Raw genomic sequence first — 24865 nt, forward strand, 5'->3', positions numbered from 1 at the left:
GTTCCTCAGGGAGCACAGATCAAGCCCCCTGGCCCAGTTCCTAACAGGCCGCCAAACCGGTAGCTGTTAGTGGCCCAGGTGTTGGGACCTCTGTTCTAGAGGGGATATCCTTTTGCAACTGGCTAACTGAGCCAGTTGCAACTTCTCAGCCTAGGCTAACCAGCCATCCAACTGTGGGCCTCTGTCCTTCTTCTGACCCACCATTAATGTACAGCCACTTCAAGGAAAAGTCCATGAGGGGCCACCGCGCAGGCCACTCTCTTAACCTTGGTGGATGAGCAGTCTAGAGTCTTGGTGAATCTGAGCTTGACAGCTGGGAGGAGTAGGTGGACCTGAACTAGATAGCTGAGTGTGATAGCTTAGGCCTGATTGTGACAGCTGAGTGGGCTAACTGATCCAGTTACAATTTCTCAGCCTAGGCTATCCAGCCATCCATCTGTGGGCTTCTGTCCTTTTCTGACCTACCATCAATGTAAAGCCACTTTAAGGAAAAGTCCATCAAAGGCCACCGCACAGGCCACTCTCTTAACCTTGATGGATGAGCAGGCTAGAGTCCTGGTGCTCTGAGCATGACAGCTGGGAGGAGTAGGTGGACCTAAAATAGACAGCTGAGTGTGATAGCTTGGGCCTGATTAAGACAGCTGGGTGGGCTAACTGAGCTAGTTGCAACTTCTCAGCATAGGCTATTCAGCCATCCAACTGTGGGCCTCTGTCCTTCTTCTGACCCACCATCAATGTGCACCCACTTCAAGGAAATGAGGGGCCACCGCACAAGCCACTCTCTTAACCTTGGTGGATGAGCAGTCTAGAGTCTTGGTGCTCTGAGCTTGACAGCTGGGAGGAGTAGGTGGACCTGAACTAGAAGGCTGAGTTTGATAGCTTGGGCCTGATTGTGACAGCTGAGTGGGCTAACTGATCCAGTTGCAACTTCTCAGCCTAGGCTATCCAGCCATCCAACTGTGGGCTTCTGTCCTTCTTCTGACCCACCATGTAGCCATTCCAAGGAGAGGCCCAAGATGGAACCACCGCACAGACACTGCTAATGCGGCTCTCTTAACCTTGGTGGAGGAGCAGTCTGCAGTCTTGGTGGTCTGAGCTTGACAACTGGGTGGTGCAGGTGGACCTGGACTATAAAGTTGAGTGTGATAGCTTGGGCTTGATCGTGACAGCTCAGTGGGCTAATTGCATCTTCTCAGCCTAGGCTATCCAGCCATTCCAACTGTAGTCCTCGGTCCTTCTTCTGACCCACCACCAAAGCCACTGCATAGGCACTGCTAAGGCTGCTTTCTTAGTCTTGGTGGAGGAGCAGTCTAGAGACAGACAAATAGGGGCACTTTAAAGAGTGTTCACCGGGTGCAAATTGTCATGTAATTTACTATTTGGGGAAGCTGCGATTGAACGCGAGCTTGAAGTTTACTATCCGCCCAGCAAAATATCAGCCCATAATAGGCCATTACATTTTCATGTAGTTGGAAGTAGCTTTACTAACCAGGTGATGATCTTACTCAACTTAACTACTTGGATACTGGGGAGAGAATGCTCAAAACTGAGCATCTGCTGAGTTTCCCGTAGTATGCATCTACAACGATATACAGTACATAAACCGCACACGTCCATTAACTTTCACTGTCGCAAAAGGGGATCATTGCTCCCAACAGTTTGGTATTAATGCCGTGCCTGGTGGTGAATCCCAGAGATTGTTCCAGCTGTCGTCACCTCACTGCCACTCTGCACAGGTTCCTGGAATCTGCGGGACGGGCACGTGATGGAACCGGAGATTAAATCCTGCAGACCGTTCCTGCAGCATCCAGAACTCTTGGCAACGATGACAAGCCCGCGTTCACACTACGAGACGTTTTTTCGCAGGCTGCAGTTTCTCCGACCTCCACAAGATGGTGATCTCACCCAGACAGGAAGTCTTTATATAAGACAGGAAGTGATGTCAGGCACAGACAGGAAGTGATGTCAGGTACAGACAGGAAGTGATGCCAGTTATAAATAGGAAGTTCCCGGTGAGAAGTGAGTCGTGAGGAAGTAGAGAGGAGACTTTGCTGGATTTGGCAGCAGAGGAGGTAATAAGATCTTATTTTCTATTTACACCCAATAACCCCCCCCTGTCATGTTCCGTCCTCTTCCTCCATAGTCACTGTGACGTCTTTTATCTCCAGCAAATGATGATACACACATATATAGTGTGGAAACCTACATTAACCCTTTCAGGGTCAGAACATTCGCCCACTTACGGGGCTGGAACATTTTCCTTCGTTTTGGAGATATGTCACCTTCTCACCTTAGCATTCTCTTGTAACTATGAATGAGATCCCGATTTGGGTAGTAACAAATTTGACCTAAATTTTCGGGATTAGAATTTTGGTGGAATTCGTGATTGGTTAGCATTTTCGCTCGCCCATAATACCTTGTGCAGCCTTGGCCCCCGGGTCAGCAGCCGCACAAAAGCCAATAATGGGGATTAAGGATGGGCTCCGGCGTGTTCGCACATGTGCAGAGCCCGTCAGGAAGTCGGCGCGGCGCTAATCACAGGCAGTGAGACATTGTCCCGATGTGCGGCTGCAGAGATCGGGGAAAATGTCTCACCGACTGTGATTAGCGCAGCGCCATGCCGACTTCCTGGCGGGCTCCGCACGTGGGCTGTGCGAATACGCCGCAGCTCATCCTTAATGGGGATAGGGTGTCGATTATCCCACCCCCTCACTATAAGAGGGAGTCTGGGAACTGCCAATAATAAAGGAGGAGGTAGGACACAATATAACAGGTTTGCAGGAAGGAAAAAACGCAACAAACTCAATCTACATTTCCCAGTGGTGGCGGCCTGCCTATTATCCCCACCCTGATATTTTACAAACAATACAGTCCAGATAATGTTCCTCTATTCCTCTACAGAGAAACCTGCATAGATTACATGACTAAATCAATGAGGATGGAGGAGGACCGCAGTCACATCACTGAGAGGATACTAAACCTCACCCTGGAGATCATCTACCTGCTGACCGGAGAGGTGAGGAGGATTCTGGGAGGTCACATGACATCACTCTTATCTCTATTAATAAAACACAGACCTGACCGGAGAGGTGAGGAGGATTCTGGGAGGTCACATGACATCACTCTTATCTCTATTAATTAAACGCAGACCTGACCGGAGAGGTGAGGAGGATTCTGGGAGGTCACATGACATCACTCTTATCTCTATTAATAAAACACAGACCTGACCGGAGAGGTGAGGGGGATTCTGGGAAGGTCACATGACGTCACTCTTATCTCTATTAATTAAACACAGACCTGACCGGAGAGGTGAGGAGGATTCTGGGAGGTCACATGACATCACTCTCATCTCTATTAATAAAACACAGACCTGACCGGAGAGGTGAGGGGGATTCTGGGAAGGTCACATGACGTCACTCTTATCTCTATTAATTAAACACAGACCTGACCGGAGAGGTGAGGAGGATTCTGGGATTCTAACATGATATTCCTATTGGTTCTCCAATACAGGGTTTTCCTTTGCTGAAGACAGGTGACCACGTGATCATCACAGTGCCTCCATGTGACTCCCTAAAACCTGAGAGACACAACATGGAGAAGATTCTAGAAGTCACCAAGAAGATGATGGAGCTGCTGACAGGAGAGGTGAGGAGGATTCTGGGAATTCTGGGACATTATCCAGTAACAGACAAGGGATGTGTCTGGATGGTGACTGTATCATTGTGTGTGTCAGGTTCCTATAAGGTGTCAGGATGTCACTGTCTATTTCTCCATGGAGGAGTGGGAGTATTTAGAAGGACACAAGGATCTCTACAAGGACGTCATGATGGACAATCAGCCGCCCCTCACATCACCGGGTAAGAGGAGACTTTATTGTAAAGGAGAGAGCAGTACGGAGGCTCCACCCATCCCCCATCATCTGATAAACACATAGAAACAATGTATTCAGTCAGTGTGTGTGTTTCCTACAGATGGATCCAGTAATGGGAACCCACCAGAGAGATGTCCCCGTCCTCTGTATTCCCGGGATTCCACACAGGAAGGTCACACCATCCCCCACCATCATCAGGTAGATGAGGAACAATTATTGGTAGTTATGATTTCATATGTTTGTTACAATAAATCTCTTATATATTCAGATTGGAAACCTCGGGGCTGATAATATTGTTGTTAAAGAAGAATATAAAGAAGAGGATGAGGAGTATGGTGTGATGAAGGAGCTTCCAGGAGGACACAAGGAGGTCACAATGGAGTCACCTAATACCAGGAACCCACCAGAGAGATGTCCCCGTCCTCTGTATTCCCGGGATTCCACACAGGAAGATCACACCATCCCCCACCATCATCAGGTAGATGAGGATCAGTCATTGGCAATACCCCAATGATCTGTATATTCTGCATTGTTACAATTTCTTATATGCCAATTTATTTATTTTTGATATTTAGAGTAGAAACCTGAGTGTTCCTACAGATGATGTTAAAGAACAGATAAAAGAGGAGGAAGAGGATGGGGTAATGGAGTCAGAGTTTCACAAAGATCTTTACCAGGCCACCATGGTGGAATCATCCAGCTACAGGAACCCTCCTGAGAGATGTCCCCGTCCTCTGTATTCCCGGGATTCCACACAGGAAGATCACGACAACTATGAAATACCTGATCAGGTAGATTCTGTTCTGTTTTATTCTATTCTATTCTTTTAGAATTTTGGAGGATATATTCTAACACTAATACTCGTAGTCTTTGAAGGAAATCAGCAATATGTTTATATTTTGAATTTGTTTTCAAATTCAATTTTGTTTTCCAATTTTTTTTTTCCCCCCAAAGCGTCTTTGAGGACAGCACACGAGAGATCATGGCTTCTCCTCCCACAGGAAACGCCTCATCAATCAAATCTTTATCAGGAGGCCTCCATGTTGCTTCCATCAGTTTTTTTGGGTTTCCTCCAGCCGGAGGAACACCTCTGGTGGGAGCCATGCTCTCTCAGGGCTTTCCTGGGAGACGAAAGGTTCTCACCTGTCAGTTTTTTGCTCTTCTTGCCTCTTGCTGGATGGTGCCGTGGGCTTCCTCTCGTGGCTCGGGGAGAGCCTGCACTGCCTGGGAGTGCTGCCATTTTTTTTCTTGCAGGATGGGAAGGATGTTTGCTGTGGTCCCCCCGCTGGCCGCCCGCAACGGCAAGGCTGAGCAGCCGCCATTGTTCTGGAGTCCTCGGGCACGTCCTGTGCAGTGTACAGGAAGAGGCGGCATTTCCGGGTCAGGCGCACGCGCGCGCAGCGTCATTTACGGCCGCGAGGGGAGGGTCGCCTATGACTAAGGCTACTGGCGAAACGTGTCAGCTTTATTTGTTTTATTGTCACTGATGTACCAATAAACGACACTTCAAGGATTACAGCTTTGCCGGCTCTTCTTACTACTGGGGCAGGGTCACCTGGTGCCTTCTTAAACTTCCGGTTCCGGGTCGGAGTGGCTGCGTTTTTGAATCGGGGACTGTCTTTCTTTCTCCACGTGACTGCAGTGCACTCTGCTATGGAGGACAATAAGGGGGCAGGCCAAGGCACCAGCAAGGCCGAGGTAAGGGACTGTGTCCTTTTTCCTACTCTGGGCCATTTTCTCCTGTGGGTTTTTGAGAGCTTTCCCTGGGAATGTATAGTGCAGTGGCTAATGGGTTAGCACTTCTGCCTAGCAATAGGGGACTCCACAAACGGTGTGGGGGTGGTGGTGGCTTGCTTGGGCACAGGGAAGTAAGACTTTTTTTTTTTTTTTCTTTCCTAGTTCACCTGGGTGTTTTAGCCCTTTTTGGCGTGGTCCTTTGTCTTTCTTCTGTTTGTCCAGGCCAAAAGCTCCATTCAACCAGTCAAGAGAAGGTGCCCTGCCTGCGAAAGAAAAAATAAGCGAAGCTTGGACTAAATCGCTTTGTGCAGATTGCATCTCAGATTTAGTCAGGGAGGAGTCTCCATCCATTTTGTAGTAATCTGGTTACAACCATTAAGGATGAGCTCCGCGCCACCTTTCAAGCCTTTAGGTCAAACCTAAGAGAAGAATCGGGTCCTTCAGGGGTTCCGCAGCCATCTTCAGAATCCCAAGGGGGCTCCCTAATACTGGCAGGGGGTCCGATCTCTCAGGAAACTTCCCAAGAACCTGCTTCCCTCGTTCCAGATGGAACAGATTCAGAGGAGAAGGAAAATGAAGCAGATGCCGCCGCTAAGTACAAGATGTTACTAGAAGAGGTTGGAGGACTCCTGAAAGTAATCCATGCTTGGGAGCAATCTGGTTACAACCATTAAGGATGAGCTCCGCACCACCTTTCAAGCCTTTAGGTCAAACCTAAGAGAAGAACCAGGTCCTTCAGGGGAACCCAGGGCTCCGCAGCCATCTTCAGAATCCCGGGGGGGGGGCTCCCTAATACTGGCGCCACCTTTCAAGCCTTTAGGTCAAACCTAAGAGAAGAACCAGGTCCTTCAGGGGTTCCGCAGCCATCTTCAGAATCCCAAGGGGGTTCCCTAATACTGGCAGGGGGTCTGATCTCCCAGGACACGTTCCAAGAACCTGCTTCCCTCGTTCCAGGTGGAACAGATTCAGAGGAGGATGAAAATGAAGCAGATGCCGCCGTTAAGTGCAAGATGTTACTAGAAGAGGTTGGGGGACTCTTGAAAGTAATCCATGCTTGGGAGCGATCTGGTTACAACCATTAAGGATGAGCTCCGCACCACCTTTCAAGCCTTTAGGTCAAACCTAAGAGAAGAACCAGGTCCTTCAGGGGTTCCGCAGCCATCTTCAGAATCCCAAGGGGGTTCCCTAATACTGGCAGGGGGCTGATCTCCCAGGACACGTTCCAAGAACCTGCTTCCCTCGTTCCAGGTGGAACAGAATCAGAGGAGGAGGAAAATGAAGCAGATGCCGCCGCTAAGTGCAAGATGTCACTAGAAGAGGTTGGGGGACTCTTGAAAGTAATCCATGCTTGGGAGCGACCTGGTTACAACCATTAAGGATGAGCTCCGCACCACCTTTCAAGCCTTTAGGTCAAACCTAAGAGAAGAACCAGGTCCCTCAGGGGAACCCAGGGCTCCGCAGCCATCTTCAGAATCCCAAGGGGTCTCCCTAATACTGGCAGGGGGTCCGATCACCCAGGAAACTTCCCAAGAACCTGCTTCCCTCGTTCCAGATGGAACAGATTCAGAGGAGAAGGAAAATGAAGCGGATGCCGCCACTAAGTGCAAGATGTCACTAGAAGAGGTTGGAGGACTCCTGAAAGTAATCCATGCTTGGGAGCGATCTGGTTACAACCATTAAGGATGAGCTCCGCACCACCTTTCAAGCCTTTAGGTCAAACCTAAGAGAAGAACCAGGTCCTTCAGGGGTTCCGCAGCCATCTTCAGAATCCCAAGGGGGTTCCCTAATACTGGCAGGGGGTCTGATCTCCCAGGACACGTTCCAAGAACCTGCTTCCCTCGTTCCAGGTGGAACAGAATCAGAGGAGGAGGAAAATGAAGCAGATGCCGCCGCTAAGTGCAAGATGTCACTAGAAGAGGTTGGAGGACTCCTGAAAGTAATCCATGCTTGGGAGCGACCTGGTTACAACCATTAAGGATGAGCTCCGCACCACCTTTCAAGCCTTTAGGTCAAACCTAAGAGAAGAACCAGGTCCCTCAGGGGAACCCAGGGCTCCGCAGCCATCTTCAGAATCCCAAGGGGTCTCCCTAATACTGGCAGGGGGTCCGATCTCTCAGAAAACTTCCCAGGAACCTGCTTCCCTCGTTCCAGGTGGAACAGATTCAGAGGAGGATGAAAATGAAGCAGATGCCGCCGTTAAGTGCAAGATGTTACTAGAAGAGGTTGGGGGACTCCTGAAAGTAATCCATGCTTGGGAGCGATCTGGTTACAACCATTAAGGATGAGCTCCGCACCACCTTTCAAGCCTTTAGGTCAAACCTAAGAGAAGAACCAGGTCCTTCAGGGGTTCCGCAGCCATCTTCAGAATCCCAAGGGGGTTCCCTAATACTGGCAGGGGGTCTGATCTCCCAGGACACGTTCCAAGAACCTGCTTCCCTCGTTCCAGGTGGAACAGAATCAGAGGAGGAGGAAAATGAAGCAGATGCCGCCGCTAAGTGCAAGATGTCACTAGAAGAGGTTGGAGGACTCCTGAAAGTAATCCATGCTTGGGAGCGACCTGGTTACAACCATTAAGGATGAGCTCCGCACCACCTTTCAAGCCTTTAGGTCAAACCTAAGAGAAGAACCAGGTCCCTCAGGGGAACCCAGGGCTCCGCAGCCATCTTCAGAATCCCAAGGGGTCTCCCTAATACTGGCAGGGGGTCCGATCTCTCAGAAAACTTCCCAGGAACCTGCTTCCCTCGTTCCAGGTGGAACAGATTCAGAGGAGGATGAAAATGAAGCAGATGCCGCCGTTAAGTGCAAGATGTTACTAGAAGAGGTTGGGGGACTCCTGAAAGTAATCCATGCTTGGGAGCGATCTGGTTACAACCATTAAGGATGAGCTCCGCACCACCTTTCAAGCCTTTAGGTCAAACCTAAGAGAAGAACCAGGTCCTTCAGGGGTTCCGCAGCCATCTTCAGAATCCCAAGGGGGTTCCCTAATACTGGCAGGGGGTCTGATCTCCCAGGACACGTTCCAAGAACCTGCTTCCCTCGTTCCAGGTGGAACAGAATCAGAGGAGGAGGAAAATGAAGCAGATGCCGCCGCTAAGTGCAAGATGTCACTAGAAGAGGTTGGAGGACTCCTGAAAGTAATCCATGCTTGGAAGCGACCTGGTTACAACCATTAAGGATGAGCTCCGTGCCACCTTTCAAGCCTTTAGGTCAAACCTAAGAGAAGAACCAGGTCCCTCAGGTGCCATGGCTCCATAGCCATCTTCAGAATCCAGAGGGGGCTCCCTAATACTGGCAGGGGGTCCGATCTCCCAGGACACTTCCCAAGAACCTGCTTCCCTCGTTCCAGATGGAACAGATTCAGAGGAGGAGGAAAATGAAGCAGATGCCGCCGCTAAGTACAAGATGTCACTAGAAGAGGTTGGAGGACTCCTGAAAGTAATCCATGCTTTGGGGATAGAGGAGGAAAAGAAGGAGCTCTCCCTGCATGACCACATGTATGCAAGTTTGGGAGACTAAAAAATCCGTACTTTTCTGGTCCATTCAATAATCAGACGTGATAAATAAAAAAAAATGGTGGGAACCGGAGAAGAACCAACTTTTTTTTTTCTCAGGCCCACAAGAGAAGATTCCTGTTTTGAGGAAAATCCTGACTCTCTGGAACAAGGTTCCAAAACTGGATTCCGCTTTCTCACAGGTCTCGAAAATCAACTGACCTCGCCAGATATGGGCACGCTAAAGGAGCCCATGGATAACAGGGTGGGGAGGAGAAAAATTGCGCTAATTACAGTCCGTGTATCGAATTTGCAGGGCATAAACCATTCCAATGGTTGCACAAGTGGTTGAAAAGCTTCAAAGAAGGACACCCCAGTGATATATCCACAGATAAGTGTACCGCCACCTCATAGAAAACGTGCTTGCCGGATAGCAAGCAAATTGGGCAAGTGGCTTTTGCCCAGCCCAGGCCTTTGCTTTTCACAGGAATTCTGCATACATGACGATATAGCTCTCAAACCGATACCATGAACTCCGTAGCTCCGTAAGGAGGTGATTTGGCAATCGGCCCAAAAAGAAAGTATAAAATAGACCATAGCGTGATACTGCATTAAATACGGAACACCCCGGTGATTTATACCACAGACAAGTGCACCGCCACCTCCACAGAGAGCTCGCTTACCAGATAGCAAGCCAAATAGATGTATGGCTTTAACCCAGCCCAGGCCTTTGCTCTGCAGAGGATCCCAGAGATGAGAGATATTACCATATATATATATATATATATAATGTCATATGTGACGAAACGTGTACGAGGAGGTAACGCGCTGAACGTCACCACGTCGTCTCATTGAGAAAGACGGGAGCTTGAATTGTAGCCGGCTTTGTTTTTCTATGTGTTTTTAAAGGCTTTACCAATGCAAGTGCGACTTTTTAATTGAGTTAAAAAAAACAGGATAGAGACTGTATAACGCTATGGTCTACCTTATTTCTTTTTGGGCTGATTGTTGATACAGTATACTGTTCACGGAGCCTACGGTATTCGCCTGAGAGCCTTATTACCATATATATATATATATATATATATATATATATATATATATATATATATATATATATATATATATATATATAGACGACGTGGTGACGTTCAGCACGTTACCTCCTCGTACGCGTTTCGTCACGTATGACATTCTCAATGGGGAACGTATGACATTCTCAGGGTGGTCTTGCTTCTTAAAAGAGCCCGGCAAGCTGCGATGAGCAATCTGAAGCCAGCAATGGCAACGGCATTGGTTGCTGGGAATTTAGAACACTGGATTAACCAGATGAAGGCCCATGTTACTGCGGATTCCCCAAAACCAGGAGATTCTGGACTCCTTTACAACTCTATCTACAGTATCATATCATATATCAATATATATTGTGGATGCCTCGGCAGAATCCCGAGCCCGGCGTGTCGGCCAGGTCCGCAGCATTAACAAACTCTGCTAGGAGGGCCTTATGGTTAAAAACCTGGCCCGGGGACGTGGCTTCAAAAAACAGGCTGGGTAGCATTCCCTTTGCAGGGGATTTGCTGTTTTGGTTCTGAGGTAGAATCCATTCTTGACCGAACGGCTGATGAAAATAAATTGTTTCCGGTCAAGAAGAAGCAGGTGCAGACCCATAAGCGTTTTTTTTTTCGGCCTCAAAAAGGACAGCGCGAAGGGAAAACACAGAGCAAAAGGAAACCAATGGTCTTTACAGAAGCCCAAAGGTAGGAGTAGAGTGCTCTTCTATCCTTCTTCGACTTCCGGAAAGCCGCAATGACTCCTCCCTCCCTGTCGGGGGGGGGGGGAGACTCCAGGAGTTTCTTCCACGGTGGAGAGGCATTACCTCAAACCAGTTTTATTGTAAACATACTCTCCTATGGATACGTGATCAAATTCATGGAAGAACCTCCAATAAAAGATTCATGGTGACAAACGCCCCAAGGGATCTAGCCAAGAAGTCCCTAATCCAGGAACTGAAATCCCTCAGAGAGTCATTGTTTCCGATCCCTACAGGTGAGTTCTTCCCGGGGGTTTCTACTCGCACGTATTCCTCGTTCAGGAAAGTTCCCGTCTCATCCTTAATCTCAAGATGCTAAATCGATTGATGGAGTACAGAAGATTTTGGATGGATTCCATTTTCTCAGTAAAAAACCTGAACCAAGGATGCTACATGGTTTGCAGGATGCCTACCTCCTCATACCCATTGCCGCCAGGTCCCAACGTAAACGTTCCAGATTGGGGTCTCTCAAAAGGTAATGGCCATCTCATCTTTCGAGACCCTGTGTAAGTGTGCCCACAGGACTGTGTAGTGCTGTGCCTTACGCTAATACTACACTAGTGTGTGTGTGTGTGTGTGTGTGTGTGTGTGTGTGTGTGGTAGCGAGTCACCGATGCAGAGAGCAGGTTGGTCAGGACAGGAGGGACAATAAAAGCGGGTGTCACGCCTATATAGCCACGTTTGTCTTCTTTGGGGGGTTTCTTTTGGGTAGGGGTACCAGGGAGGACGTACGGAAAATGCCTCTTATGAGAACCGGGAAGGTGGGGCCACAGGGCTGTGACGATCTTTTCGTGGAATTTGAAGAAGGATCCAGTTCGTCCTGACGCTTTGTATAGCACAAAAGCATTCAGCAGAACCAATTGGAGTAAATATACAGACACTTTTTTTTTTTTTTATACCAGCGATTGGCCTTACGGGCAATTGGGTACGGCGCCAACAACTGGTCGTTGAGGTCTACCCCTCCCATGTTAAGGCTGTATCTAACGGATAGCACCCGCTGGGTGATCAGAAGGTTAAACCTTTATTGGGTATAAAAAAAAATAACTAGCTAACCAGCGTCACCCCGGACACTAATACGGTGATCACTGGTGACAGGGCGTGATCAAGGGGGTTAAACCTTTTATTGGTGGGGTCCCTAGACCTATCTGGGGCTACTACTAATGCCTCGTACACACGATCGGACTATCTGGCGGACTTGGTGGAGTCAACATCTCAAGGAAGAAGAAGAGGCGGCGGTGACAGAAGACCGGGCCAACGCTAGTAAAGGAGCTGGAAGAAGGCGCAGAGGCCCGGCAAGAAGAACCGAAGAGGGGGACAAGACCCCCGAAGTCGGAAGAAGACCTCGGGGCAGCGGCAACGAAGAAGAAGAAAGCCGGGCTCCTCCGCTAGTAAAAGATCTAGCAGAAGATAGCGGAGAAGTCCGGCGAGAAGACCCCCCCCTCCCCCCAAGACAGAAGACCACCGGAGCTGTGCAATAAATTATTTTAAAGCCTTGTGTTGTTTTATTTACACTTTTTTTCACCAGGTGAACGGGTAGGGGTACATTGTACCCCATACTCATTCACATAGGGTGAGGGCCCAGTATCTGGGGGCCCCCTTATTAAAGGGGGCTCCCGGATTCCGATAAGGTTCCCGGATTCCGATAAGCTCCCCGCCTGCAGACCCCGACAACCAACGGCCAGGGTTGTCGGGAAGAGGCCCTTGTCCTCATCAACATGGGGAGAAGATGCTTTGGGGTGGGGGGGCCGCAGGGCCCCCCCTTCCCCAAAGCACCCCCCCCCCATGTTGAGGGCACATGGCCTGGTACGGCTCAGGAGGGGGGGTGCTCGCTCATCCCCACCCCCTTTCCTGACCGGCCGGGCTGCATGCTCGGATAAGGGTCTGATATGGACCTTGGGGGGGGGGGGGGGGGCGTAGGGCTTCCCATTTAAGCCATACCAGGTGACGGGGCCAGCAACGTGTCAATCTCGCCAATGGAGGCGGCGACATTGACTTCCTTCGCTAGTCCCGTCTACCTGGAGCCGCGTTCAAAATGAACGGACTTTCCTCAGTGTGTGGGCAAGTCCGTTCATTTCAAAAGTTCCGGCCATAGTCCGGCGGTTAGTCCGCCGGAAAAGTCCGGTCATGTGTGGGCAGGTTCAAAGTCCGGAGGTTTGTCCGCCGGACTAAGTCCACCGGATAGTCCGATCGTGTGTGCATTAGCACCCTAACGCTGATTAGTGTCAAAAATGACACCAATACAGTAATCAAAGAAAAATATGAACACTGCACTGGGTGACAGGGAGTGAAGGGGTTAACTGGGGGGGGGGGGTAAATATTTGCCTATGTGTAGTGTGTCAGTGTAGTGTTGGTGCAACTCATGTTTGGTTGTCCCCTCTCCTCTCTCTGGAACGGAAAAGAATTCCAGACAAAGAGATGACATCACTTCCCCCTGTCTGTGGTTACACTTACACAGGTAGGGGAGGATTTCATTCGTCGGGACCGGTCAGCAGGTCCTGGCCAGAAGTCATTTGCCTGGCCAGGCCAGAAGTCATTGGCCTGGCCAGGCCAGAAGTCATTGGCCTGGGCCTGGAGACTGATCGGGTTCTGAAGCAAACCCGATCGGCGCGGCCGCCTAGGAAGCACGCTCCATGCGCCCGGTGCAAGGTAACATTCATTTGCCCAGCTGTGCCAACCTGCCGCAGGCTGGTCCGGAAGTGGTTAAAATGAGCGCTTTTGATTTTTCATGTTCGTCTCCCATAGACTTTTTAGCGGTGTTCGCACAAATTTTTTGCCTGTTTGCGGTGTTCTGGTGCGAACCGAACTGGGGGGGGGGGGGGGGGTGTCCGGCTCATCCCTATCCCTCACCATCATCAGGTAGATGAGGAACAATCACTGATAGTATCATTAGGATCTGTACATTATCTGCATTGTTACCATTGATGTCATTTTTATTATATATTCAGAGTGGAAACCCGAGTGAGTCTAACTTTGATGTTAAAGAGGAGGATGAGGAGTATATTGTGGTGGAGCTTTCTGAAGGACACACGGATCTCTACAAGAACATTACAATGGAGCCAACTAATGACTGGAACCCACCAGAGATATGCCCCCATCCTCTGTATTCCTGGGATTGCACGCAAGAAGGTCTCACCATCCCCCACCATCATCAGGTAGGTACAGTTGAAGGTCACCCCATCCCCCACCATCATCAGGTAGGTGGAGTTGAGGGTCGGGAACATAAAGTGATTGAACACTCTGACATGTGGAGATGATGTGTGGACTCTACAAGATGATATTTTCTATGTGATCTCACATCATAAATACTTCTATGTTACAGATGTTATTTTCTGCCATTCTGTTGGTTTAGGGTGAAGATCTGATTAATCTACAAATTGAGTGTGAAGTAGAGGAGGAGTTTGTATGGGTTGAGCAATATACGGAGGAGGCTGGAATGACGAGGACATTCATAGAGGAGGACACTCCTACAGAGATCAGCACAGGTGACCCATCATATATTCTTCTCTTATCTCTGCTCTGTTACTGCTCACTGATTGGTCCAGAGTAGGGCGGGAGCTGAGTGATATCAGCCAATAATAGGTTGATAATGGTCCCCTCCCTGTACTGATACCCGTCCTGGGGTTCAGCCGGCAGTATCGGGTTGAGTGTCACTCCACCTGGATCCTATTCCCTCTCAAATACTACGGCCACCCTCTGGCTCTATCCTACACTCTCTAACCCACATCTTCAATCTCTCCCTCTTCTGGCGTCACCCCCCCCCCCCCATACTTAAAAAGCCGTCCTTGTGCCCTACCAATCTTAACAATCCTTGCCCTATCTCCTTGCGCCCCTTTTCCTCTAAACGCCTTGAACGCCTGGTCTACAACCGACTGAGTGACCACCCCATAAAGAATAACCCTCTTGATCCCCTTCAGTCTGGATTTCGCCCTCAACACCCCACAGAAAACTCGCAAATGACTCGCTAACCACAAAAACCAAGGGACGCTATTCTGTACTCCTTACTTCTGGACCTTTCGGCTGCCTTTGCTACGGTTGACCACCCCCCCCCCCCCCCCTCCTCCTCAAAAAAGTTACTCCCCTCGGTCTCCGTGACTGTGCTCTTCAGTGGCTCTCATCCTACCCATGCCAAACGCACCTTCAGTGCCACTTACAATTCTACTTCCTCCTGTCCTCTTCCCTTCTCCATCACCCCGATGGAGAAGGGAAGAGGACAGGAGGAAGTAGAATCCCCCCCAAGGTTCTGTTCTTGGACCTCCTCTTATTTTCAATCTACACCTCCTCCCTTGGTCATCTGATTTGCCTCGCACGGCTTTCAATGTAATTTCTACGCTGACGACCCCCAAATCTATCTCTTCACCCCTCAACCAGTGTTGCCAACCGTCAGTATTTTTACTGGCAGCCAGTAAAAAAAAACAGGCACTTTTCTCCTGCCAGTAAATGCCAGTAAGAGAAAAAAGCTGGCAGTAAAAAAAATATGGCTGCTCGGAACTGGGCATGCACAGCTCGGGTCCGGAGCCGGGGACCTATCATATATGGTCCCCCATCGGATAGTGTCCGCTGTGTACTGCGCAGCACACACAGATTCCGAGAATAGCCGAGGATAAACGGCGCCTGCGCTGTGAGTCCAGGTTCTAGCCCCACCATCCAAGTGGACATAGAGTAGGAATATAAAAGTGCCGAGCCCGAAGCGTGGCAAGCGGCCCTCTAATTTTCCCAACCCTATGTCCGCTTGGATGTTGGGGCTACCACCTCCACTCACGGCGCAGGCGCCATTCATCTTCGGAAATTTTCAGAAGCTTCTTCCATGCGCAGTACGGGGCGGACACTATATGATGGCAGGACACTATCTGCCAGAACACCGGCTAGGACCTTCTAAATGCCTGCTACAGTGTGTTCAGGTGGTAACAGCGGGGGGAGCGAGTCTGGCGGAGATGGTGCCTGAAAAAAGAAGAGGGGGGGAGAATAACTTGATGAGAGTGTCGTGTGATGTCATGTTGCAAGGGAGCTGAGCCGAGCGAACAGAGCCTCCTGTGCAGGTCTGTGGAACAGGACCAGGGCAAGCCGGGAGCTGGACTGGAGGGGACTGAGAGGACTACCTGGCATGGAGAGAGACTGGCACTGCGTGTGTCGCCCAGGGGCCGACTGACCATTCAGGCACCCACTAAGGGGCCCCATCAGGGTTGCCAGCCTCAATAAAACCAGGGACAGTATGTAAAAATCTGTGTTTTTTTAAAAATCAATCTATTGCCTGGGGACCCCATAATCTCCTATTGCCTGGGGACCCCATAATCTCCTATTGCCTGGGGGCCCCATATTCTCCTATTGCCTGGGGGCCCCATATTCTCCTATTGCCTGGGGGCCCCATTATCTCCTATTGCCTGGGGGCCCCATTATCTCCTATTGCCTGGGGACCCCATAATCTCCTATTGCCTGGGGACCCCATAGTCTCCTATTGCCTGGGGACCCCGTAATCTCCTATTGCCTGGGGACCCCGTAATCTCCTATTGCCTGGGGACCCCGTAATCTCCTATTGCCTGGGGACCCCGTAATCTCCTATTGCCTGGGGACCCCGTAATCTCCTATTGCCTGGGGACCCCGTAATCTCCTATTGCCTGGGGACCCCGTAATCTCCTATTGCCTGGGGACCCCGTAATCTCCTATTGCCTGGGGACCCCATAATCTCCTATTGCGTGGGTAACCCATAATCTCCAATTGCCTGGGGACCCCATAATCTCCTATTGCCTGGGGACCCCATAATCTCCTATTGCGTGGGTACCCCATAATCTCCTATTGCATGGGGACCAGCGGTTTGCGAAACTACAACAAGTCCCATGAGGCATTGCAAGGCTGACAGTTACAAGCGTGACTCCCACAGGCAGAGGCACGGTGGGACTTGTAGTTTTGCAACAGCTGGAGGGCCACCAGTTTGAGACCCCCCTGCCCTAACCCAATCTGTCGGACGATCTCCAAATCAATCTACTTTTTTAGGCGTTGCCTGAAAACAGTTCTCTTCGGAAAAGCTTACCGTGCCTCCACCTAAAGCCCTACGTACACTGCTGCTGGTAAACGGACATTAGGCGGCGTTTATAGGCTTTTCTTTGAAGGCAAAAAAAAACGCCAACGTTTCCGACGTTTCAGACGTTAAATGCAGCAATGGCGATTTGCCGCGATTCTGTTTTATAAGCGTTTTTACAGGTGCCCTATTTTTTTAAGATTACAAATCTTAAAAATGATAGCAAATGATGAAAAAACACAAAAAAAAATCTTTAAAGACTTATTATTGCTTGCTATACGGCATAGACCATTTATATACCCCTAATGAGCCCACCATCCAATCCAATACACCACTAGCGGTGCTGTTCGGCAAAGTATAATTGGAATTTGACCTACATGTTGTTAGATTTCAACCAGATGACCTCCACCATTGAGCTTCACCCCCGACTTGATCGAACATAGTTCCATGAAATTTAGGGTTGGGGGGGTTATGGTTAGTGTTTGCTATTAGAGTTAGCGGGTTATGGTTAGGGTTTTCCCCTTGAAGAACAAGTTAGGGTTTCCGGTTAGGGGGGTTATGGTTTTCCCCTTGAAGAACAAGTTAGGGTTTCCGGGTTAGGAGTCAGTGTTAGGGTTTCCCATTAGGGTTAGGGGTTATGGTTACGGTTTTCCCCTTGAAGAACAAGTTAGAGTTTCCGGTTAGGAGTTAGGGTTTCCCATTAGGGTTAGGGGGTTATGGTTAGGGTTTTCCCCCTTGATGAACAAGTTAGGGTTATGGTTTTCCCCTTGAAGAACAAGTTAGGGTTTCCGGGTTAGGAGTCAGTGTTAGGGTTTCCCATTAGGGTTAGGGGGTTATGGTTACGGTTTTCCCCTTGAAGAACAAGTTAGAGTTTCCGGTTAGGAGTTAGGGTTTCCCATTAGGGTTAGGGGGTTATGGTTAGGGTTTTCCCCCTTGATGAACAAGTTAGGGTTATGGTTTTCCCCTTGAAGAACAAGTTAGGGTTTCCGGGTTAGGAGTCAGTGTTAGGGTTTCCCATTAGGGTTAGGGGGTTATGGTTAGGGTTTTCGCCTTGAAGAACAAGTTAGCGTTTCCAGTTAGGGTTAGGGGGTTATGGTTTTCCCCTTGAAGAACAAGTTAGGGTTTCCGGGTTAGGAGTTAGTGTTAGGGCTTCCCATTAGGGTTAGGGGGTTATGGTTATGGTTTTCCCCTTGAAGAATTTAACCTACATGTTGTTAGATTTCAACCAGATGACCTCCACCATTGAGCTTCACCCCCGACTTGATCAAACATAGTTCCATGAAATTTAGGGTTAGGGGGGGTTATGGTTAGTGTTTGCTATTAGGGTTAGGGGGTTATAGTTACGGTTTTCCCCTTGAAGAACAAGTTAGGGTTTCCGGTTAGGAGTTAGTGTTGTGGTTTCCCATTAGGGTTAGGGGGTTATGGTTAGGGTTTTTCCCTTGAAGAACAAGTTAGGGTTTCCGGGTTAGGAGTCAGTGTTAGGGTTTTCCATTGAAGAACAACTTAGGGTTTCCAGTTACGGTTAGGGGGTTATGGTTTTCCCCTTGAAGAACAAGTTAGGGTTATGGTTTTCCCCTTGAAGAACAAGTTAGGGTTCCCGGTTAGGAGTTAGGGTTTCCCATTAGGGTTAGGGGGTTATGGTTATGGTTTTCCCCTTGAAGAACAAGTTAGGGTTTCCGGCTAGGAGTTAGGGTTTTTCCCTTGAAGAACAAGTTAGGGTTTCCAGTTAGGGGGTTATGGTTTTCCTCTTGAAGAACGGGTTAGGGGGTCATGGTTTTCCCATTAGGGTTAGGGGGTTATGGTTAGGGTTTTCCCCTTGAAGAACAACTTAGGATTTTCCCATTTAGGGATACGCTGCGAACACGCGATCGGACTTTTTCGACTGACTTTTTCGACGGACTTGGTCCGGCGGACTATCCGACTGACTTTGCAGCTGAGGTCCACTGGATTTCAAACGAACGGACTTGCCCACACACGATCACTCCAAAAGTCCGGCGGATTCGAACGTGATGACGTAGAATAAGTAAGATCATAGCCAGTAGCCAATGAGCTGCCCTAGTGTCGGTTTTAGTCCGTCGGACTAGCGCACAGACGACCGGATTTTTTCGACCGGACTCGAGTCCGTCGGAAAGATTTGAAGCGAGTTTTTTTTCTAGGTCCATCGGAAAGGAAAAGTCTGCTGGAGCCCACACACGATCGAATTGTCCGACGGATTCCAGTCCACCGGACCAAGTCCGCCAAAGTCCGATTGTGTGTACCCGGCATTAGGGTTTTCCCCTTGAAGAACAAGTTAGGGTTAGGGTTTTCGGTTAGGGTTTCCCATTAGGGTTTTCCCCTTGAAGGACAAGTTAGGGTTTCCTGTTAGGGTTTCCCATTAGGGTTAGGGGGTTATGGTTGGGGTTTTCCCCTTGAAGAACAAGTTAGGGTTTCCAGTTAGGGGATTAGTGTTAGGGTTTACCCCTTGAAGAACAAGTTAGGGTTAGGGGGTTAGTGTTGGGGTTTTCTCTTTGAAGAACAAGTTGGGGTTAGGGGGTTAGTGTTAGGGTTTACCTCTTGAAGAACGGGTTAGGGTTTCCGGTTAGGGTTAGGAGTTAGGGTTTCCCATTAGGGTTTTCCCCTTGAAGAACAAGTTAGGGTTTCCAGTTAGGAATTAGGGTTAGGGTTTCCCATTAGGGTTATGGGTTAGTGTTAGGGTTTTCCCCTTGAAGAACAAGTTAGGGTTAGGGGGTTAGTGTTGGGGTTTTCTCTTTGAAGAACAAGTTGGGGTTAGGGGGTTAGTGTTAGGGTTTACCCCTTGAAGAACAAGTTAGGGTTAGGGGGTTAGTGTTAGGGGTTTCTCCTTGAAGAACAAGTTAGGGTTTCCGGTTAGGGGGTTAGTGTTAGGGTTTTCCCCTTGAAGAACAAGTTATGGTTTCCGGTTAGGGTTAGGAGTTAGGGTTTCCCATTAGGGTTAGGGGGTTATGGTTAGGGTTTTCTCCTTGAAGATCAAGTTAGGGTTTCCATTTAGAGTTTCCCATTAGGATTAGGGGGTTATGGTTAGGGTTTTCCCCTTGAAAAACAAGTTAGGGTTAGGGTTTCCGGTTGGGGGTTAGTGTTAGGGTTTTCTCCTTGAAGAACAAGTTAGGGTTTCCGTTTAGGGTTAGGAGTTAGGGTTTCCCATTAGGGTTAGGAGGTTAGGGTTTTCTCCTTGAAGATCAAGTTAGGGTTTCCATTTAGGGTTTCCCATTAGGGTTAGGGGGTTATGGTTAGGGTTTTTTCCTTTGAAGAACAAGTTAGGGTTAGGGTTTTCCCCTTGAAGAACAAGTTAGGGTTTACGGTTAGGGTTAGGAGGTTATGGTTAGGGTTTTTCCCTTTTTCCTCACGTATGCTCATTATGGGATCCATAGTAAAAGCACGGGAATTGAGATAGATACAAGTACAATGCTTCTCTTTGGTCTCACAGAATGGCTGAAATAGTTAAATAATACTGTTCTGGGGCTCTGGGAGGGTCCTATGACGCCAGTTTGAAGCTGCAAAAAATTTGTTCAGAGGAGGTTGCCTCAGCGTCCCGTGTACATCAAGCCTAACTCTTCTTTTGTTTTCTTCATCAGCTTACCCCCACAGTTTTTACCCTTTCGTATCACTTCATCCTCCTTCGTAGAGTTGTAGGCTCTAACGAGCCGGGCCTTCTGATCCTTCCTGTACTGAACTGTATTGTAACTGTACTGTCTGCCCTAGTCTAAACTTTGACCCTCTTGTCTATCAGAGATCACATGACCCAGTACCTAGGCTTGTGGGTGTGTGAAGAGCATGGACCTCCCAGCCCCCCATTGGTTCCTGCTCTTCTGACAAGGCTGTGTAAATGTAGAAGTGATCTGGGAGGAGGACCAAAGGACTGAAGAGGGGGGAAAAGTCCCGGCTGGTTGGGACCTCCACAGAGAACATCTCCTCACTCATATCTACCTGATCCAGATGGGATCTTGATGGAAGTGAACTAACCCTCTCATATCTATTGATGATGTTTTTATATTTTTCCAGGACACGCCATGGAGAAACCCTCGAAGGATCGTCTCACTTTATCTCCAGGTTGTAAACTGGAAGATGGGGAAGTCACAGGAGATTATGTTGGAGAAAAGCCAATGATCTCCACTATGGATGGTGGACTTCACAGTGTGGATAGACCATGGAGTCCCTCCGACTCTGAGCAACCTCGTACTGTGAGGGATGGGGCCGGAATTCAGGAGAAGACATTTCCCTGTCCCGAGTGCGGGGAAAGTTTTAGCTCTGGTTTAGGTCTTTTTACACATCAGAGGTCTCACGCGGATGAGGATCTTTATCACTGTTTTGAGTGCGGGGAAAATTTTTCTTGCATGAAGGAATTCCTCAAGCATCACAAATCTCACAGGTCAGAGAAGCTGTACTTCTGCTCTGATTGCGAGAGCGGTTTTTCAGTTAAGAGCAGCCTTACCAGACATCAGAGACTACACACCAAGGAGGGCCTGTTCATCTGCTCCGAGTGCGGGAAAGGTTTCATACAGAGAGGTGCACTGACCAGGCATCAAAGGTCTCACATGAGGAAGGACACTTGTTTTTTACAGAAGTCTGAAAAACTTCTCAGGGATCTCCGGAGAACCCACACAACCGCTAAGATGCATCATTGAATGTGCTTGTTGTCGTAGAATTGTTGTTATACATCCTTGAAACCGCACATGGCCCAAGAGAGGATGCTGTGGGAGCCTCATAATACCTCCTGGACACCATCCGTTCCTTGGTTGGGAGGCCACTTTCCGAGAGACTCTTTTCTCTTTAACCTCTACTGCTGATCCCCCGCTGAATAGTAACCCCCAGCTCTGCTGATTTCCCCCCCCCCCTCCGCTCAGTAGTAACCCCCAGCTCTGCTGATCCCCCACTCAGTAGTAACCCCCAGCTCTGCTGATCCTCCGCTCAATAGTAACCCCCGGCTCCGCTGATCCCCCCACTCAGTAGTAACCCCCAGCTCTGCTGATCCTCCCCCGCTCAGTAGTAACCTTCAGCTCTGCTGATTTCCCCCCGCTCAGTAGTAACCCCCAGCTCTGCTGATTCCCCCCTCCCCACTCAGTAGTAACCTCCAGCTCGGCTGATCCTCCACTCAGTAGTAACCCCCAGTTCTGCTGATCCCCCCCCCCGCTCAATAGTAACCCCCAGCTCTGCTCATCCTCCTCCCGTTCAGTAGTAACCTCTGGCTCTGCTGATCCCCCACTCACTAGTAACCCCCAGCTCTGCTGATTCCCTGCTCAGTAGTAACCTCCAGCTCTGGTGATCCTGCACTCAATAGTAACCTTCAGCTCTGCTGATTTTCCCCCCCCTGCTCAGTAGTAACCTCCAGCTCTGCTGATTCCCCCCCCCCACACCGCTCAGTAGTAACCTCCAGCTCTGCTGATTCCCCCCCGCTTAATAGTAACCCCCAGCTCTGCTGATCCCCCCACTCAGTAGTAACCTCCAGCTCTGCTGATCCCCCCGCTCAGTAGTAACCTCCAGCTCTGCTGATCCTCCTCTCAATAGTAACCCCCAGCTCTGCTGATCCCCTGCTCAGTAGTAACCCCCAGCTCTGCTGATTCCCTGCTCAGTAGTAACCTCCAGCTCTGGTGATCCTGTACTCAATAGTAACCTTCAGCTCTGCTGATTCCCACCCCCCCTGCTCAGTAGTAACCCCCAGCTCTGCTGATTCCCCCCCGCTCAGTAGTAACCTCCAGATCTGCTGATTCCCCCCCCCCCCGCTCAATAGTAACCCCCAGCTCTGCTGATACCCAGCTCTGTAGTAACCTCCAGCTATGCTGATCCTCCACTCAGTAGTAAGCTCCAGCTCTGCTGATCCCCCACTCGTAACCCCCAGCTCTGCTGATCCCCCCCCTGCTCAATCGTAACCCCCCCAGCTCTGCTGATACCAAGCTCTTTGGTAACCTCCAGCTCTGCTGATCCCCCACTCGTAACCCCCAGCTCTGCTGATCCCCCCCTGCTCAATCGTAACCCCCCCAGCTCTGCTGATACCAAGCTCTTTGGTAACCTCCAGCTCTGCTGATTCTCCCCCCACACTCAGTAGCAACCTCCAGCTCTGCTGATCCCCCACTCAATAGTAACCCTCAGCTCTGCTGATTCCCTGCTCAGTAGTAACCTCCAGCTCTGCTGATACCCCCCCCCCTCCCCCCCGCTCAGTAGTAACCTCCAGCTTTGGGTATTTCTGTTATCCTCCTCATTTATTTCAACGGATCAACTGTGGTTACCAACTGTTATATAAATTGTGTCATTTTGTACCGGCATCCAGCATATTCTATGTATTGTATATATGTGATTATTCCTTTTAACTTTCATCTATTAAAGCTTTATATATTTTTGTTGTTCCGTGTGACCTTTATAGCTGTTCACTGCCCGCTAAGCCCTTGTACACACGGTCGGAGATTCCGACGGACTGTGTCCTATCGGACCGTTTTGTCGGATAATCCGACTGTGTGTGTGTGGTCTACATCGGACTCCGACGGACCAAGTTTTCCAACTTGTCCGTAAAATTTTCCGACAAAATGCTCCGATTGGCCATACTCCGATCATGTGTAGCCTACTCCGACGGACAAAGTGCCACGCATTGCTCAGATCAAATTCCTAGACCAAAGCTATTGGCTACTAGCCTGAGCATAGTCCCGGCGTAACGAAATGACATCATCACGTTATGTACAATCGGATTTTCCGACAACTTTGTCCGACCGTGTGTATGCAACAGTTTCGGACAAAATCCAACGGATTTGGTTGTCAGAATGTCCGACCCGTGTGTACAAGGGCTCAGAGTCCTGCCTAGAGGAAAACTGTCTATTTTAGGCATGTGGGTCAGTGCAGCTCATATGTTGTGCCCATTGGCACCATTTCAAATGTAATGTACTATTATATACAGGGCAAGGCTCGGCCTTGTCTGTTTGCCTTTTTTTGAGGCTTCATTGACCTATCCTGTCTATGCATGTGGATCCCCGGTTAGAGGCGGAGCCTGTTCAGTCTGCTGTGATCCAGATCTATGGGGTGCCCCACCCCCCCATCAGCACCAGCTGAGGGGGACTGGGCGGGCTTGACTCTCCTGGTATCGGCGCCACACCTCCACAATATCCACGCTACGCCAGGCGGCGTCCCGGCGCTGGAGTTTTGTTTAAAACAAAAAACAAAAAAACGTAAATTCGAAAAGAAATCAAAAATCTGAAATAATAACTTATCCCTGAATATTAAATTGTGGACTTTGGAATCTCCATTGAAATGTTGGCTGTTGGTGAACGAATACGAATTCATCCCAAGTTACCAATTATCCGAAGTAATGAATAGACCGGAACTAATTTAACCCCTTGCCTACCGGGCACTTAAACCCCCTTTTCCTGCCCCGACCGATTTTCAGCTTTCAGCGCTGTCGCACTTTGAATGACAATTACGCGGTCATACAACACTGTACACGAGGACGTTTTTATCAAATTTTGTCGCACAGATAGAACTTTCTTTTGGTATTTAATTGCTGATGGGATTTTTATTTTTTGCTAAATAAAACAAAAAGGGACCGAAATTGTGAAAATAAAAACAAAACTGTTTCGTACTTTGTTTTTGAAAACGGGTCATTTTTTTTCCTTCACCGATCTGCGCTGATGAGGCTGCACTGATAAGCGGCACTGATAGGTGGCACTTATAAGCACTTATGGGTGGCGCTGAAGGGCGCTGATAGGTTGCACTGATAAGTGATACTGATAGGTGACACTGATGGGCAGCATTGATCTGTGGCACTGATTATTAGACAATGATGGGCATTGATTGGCAGCACTGATGGGCACCGATAGTTCGCACTAATGGGTGGCACTGAAGGGCACTGATAGGTGGCACTGAAGGGCACTAATAGGTTGCACTGATAGGTGGCACTGGTAGGTGACACTGATAGTCAGCATTGATCTGTCGCACTGATTATTAGA

The 24865-nt window shown here is 49.1% G+C and overlaps 3 protein-coding genes across 3 annotated transcripts in view; all 3 read left to right on the plus strand.

Moving 5' to 3' along the window:
• LOC143955853 (uncharacterized) overlaps positions 1-24865 on the plus strand; it is a 126908-nt gene that overhangs the window by 65035 nt on the left and 37008 nt on the right. The window lies entirely within an intron of this gene.
• The window catches only part of LOC143956113 (uncharacterized), an 81397-nt gene continuing 58529 nt past the window's right edge, over positions 1998-24865 (plus strand). The window contains exons 1-4 of the mRNA XM_077466247.1: positions 1998-2072; positions 2902-3016; positions 3511-3645; positions 3734-3857. Of these exons, the coding sequence (XP_077322373.1) occupies positions 2921-3016; positions 3511-3645; positions 3734-3857 (355 nt within the window). The 5' untranslated portion in view covers positions 1998-2072; positions 2902-2920. The remainder of the gene's footprint in view (positions 2073-2901; positions 3017-3510; positions 3646-3733; positions 3858-24865) is intronic.
• LOC143955778 (uncharacterized) lies at positions 4025-23269 on the plus strand. Its single transcript, XM_077465899.1, has 5 exons — positions 4025-4349; positions 4447-4662; positions 13855-14061; positions 14259-14391; positions 20940-23269. Exons 1-5 carry the CDS (start codon positions 4107-4109, stop codon positions 21560-21562), a joined length of 1422 nt encoding a protein of 473 aa, XP_077322025.1. The 5' UTR covers positions 4025-4106; the 3' UTR covers positions 21563-23269.

Source organism: Lithobates pipiens, unplaced genomic scaffold, assembly GCF_037356315.1.
Source record: "Lithobates pipiens isolate NorthernLeopardFrog02 unplaced genomic scaffold, aLitPip1_a1.2 Scaffold_35, whole genome shotgun sequence".
Taxonomy (NCBI): Eukaryota; Metazoa; Chordata; class Amphibia; order Anura; family Ranidae; genus Lithobates; species Lithobates pipiens.

Bases quoted from the DNA above. Each gene is read 5' to 3' on its own strand.
- LOC143955778 (XM_077465899.1), top strand. From the start codon at position 4,107: ATGTTTGTTACAATAAATCTCTTATATATTCAGATTGGAAACCTCGGG. The intron at 4,350-4,446 runs GTAGATGAGGAT...TTTGATATTTAG, and splicing joins CCATCCCCCACCATCATCAG to AGTAGAAACCTGAGTGTTCC. The intron at 14,062-14,258 runs GTAGGTACAGTT...CTGTTGGTTTAG, and splicing joins CCATCCCCCACCATCATCAG to GGTGAAGATCTGATTAATCT.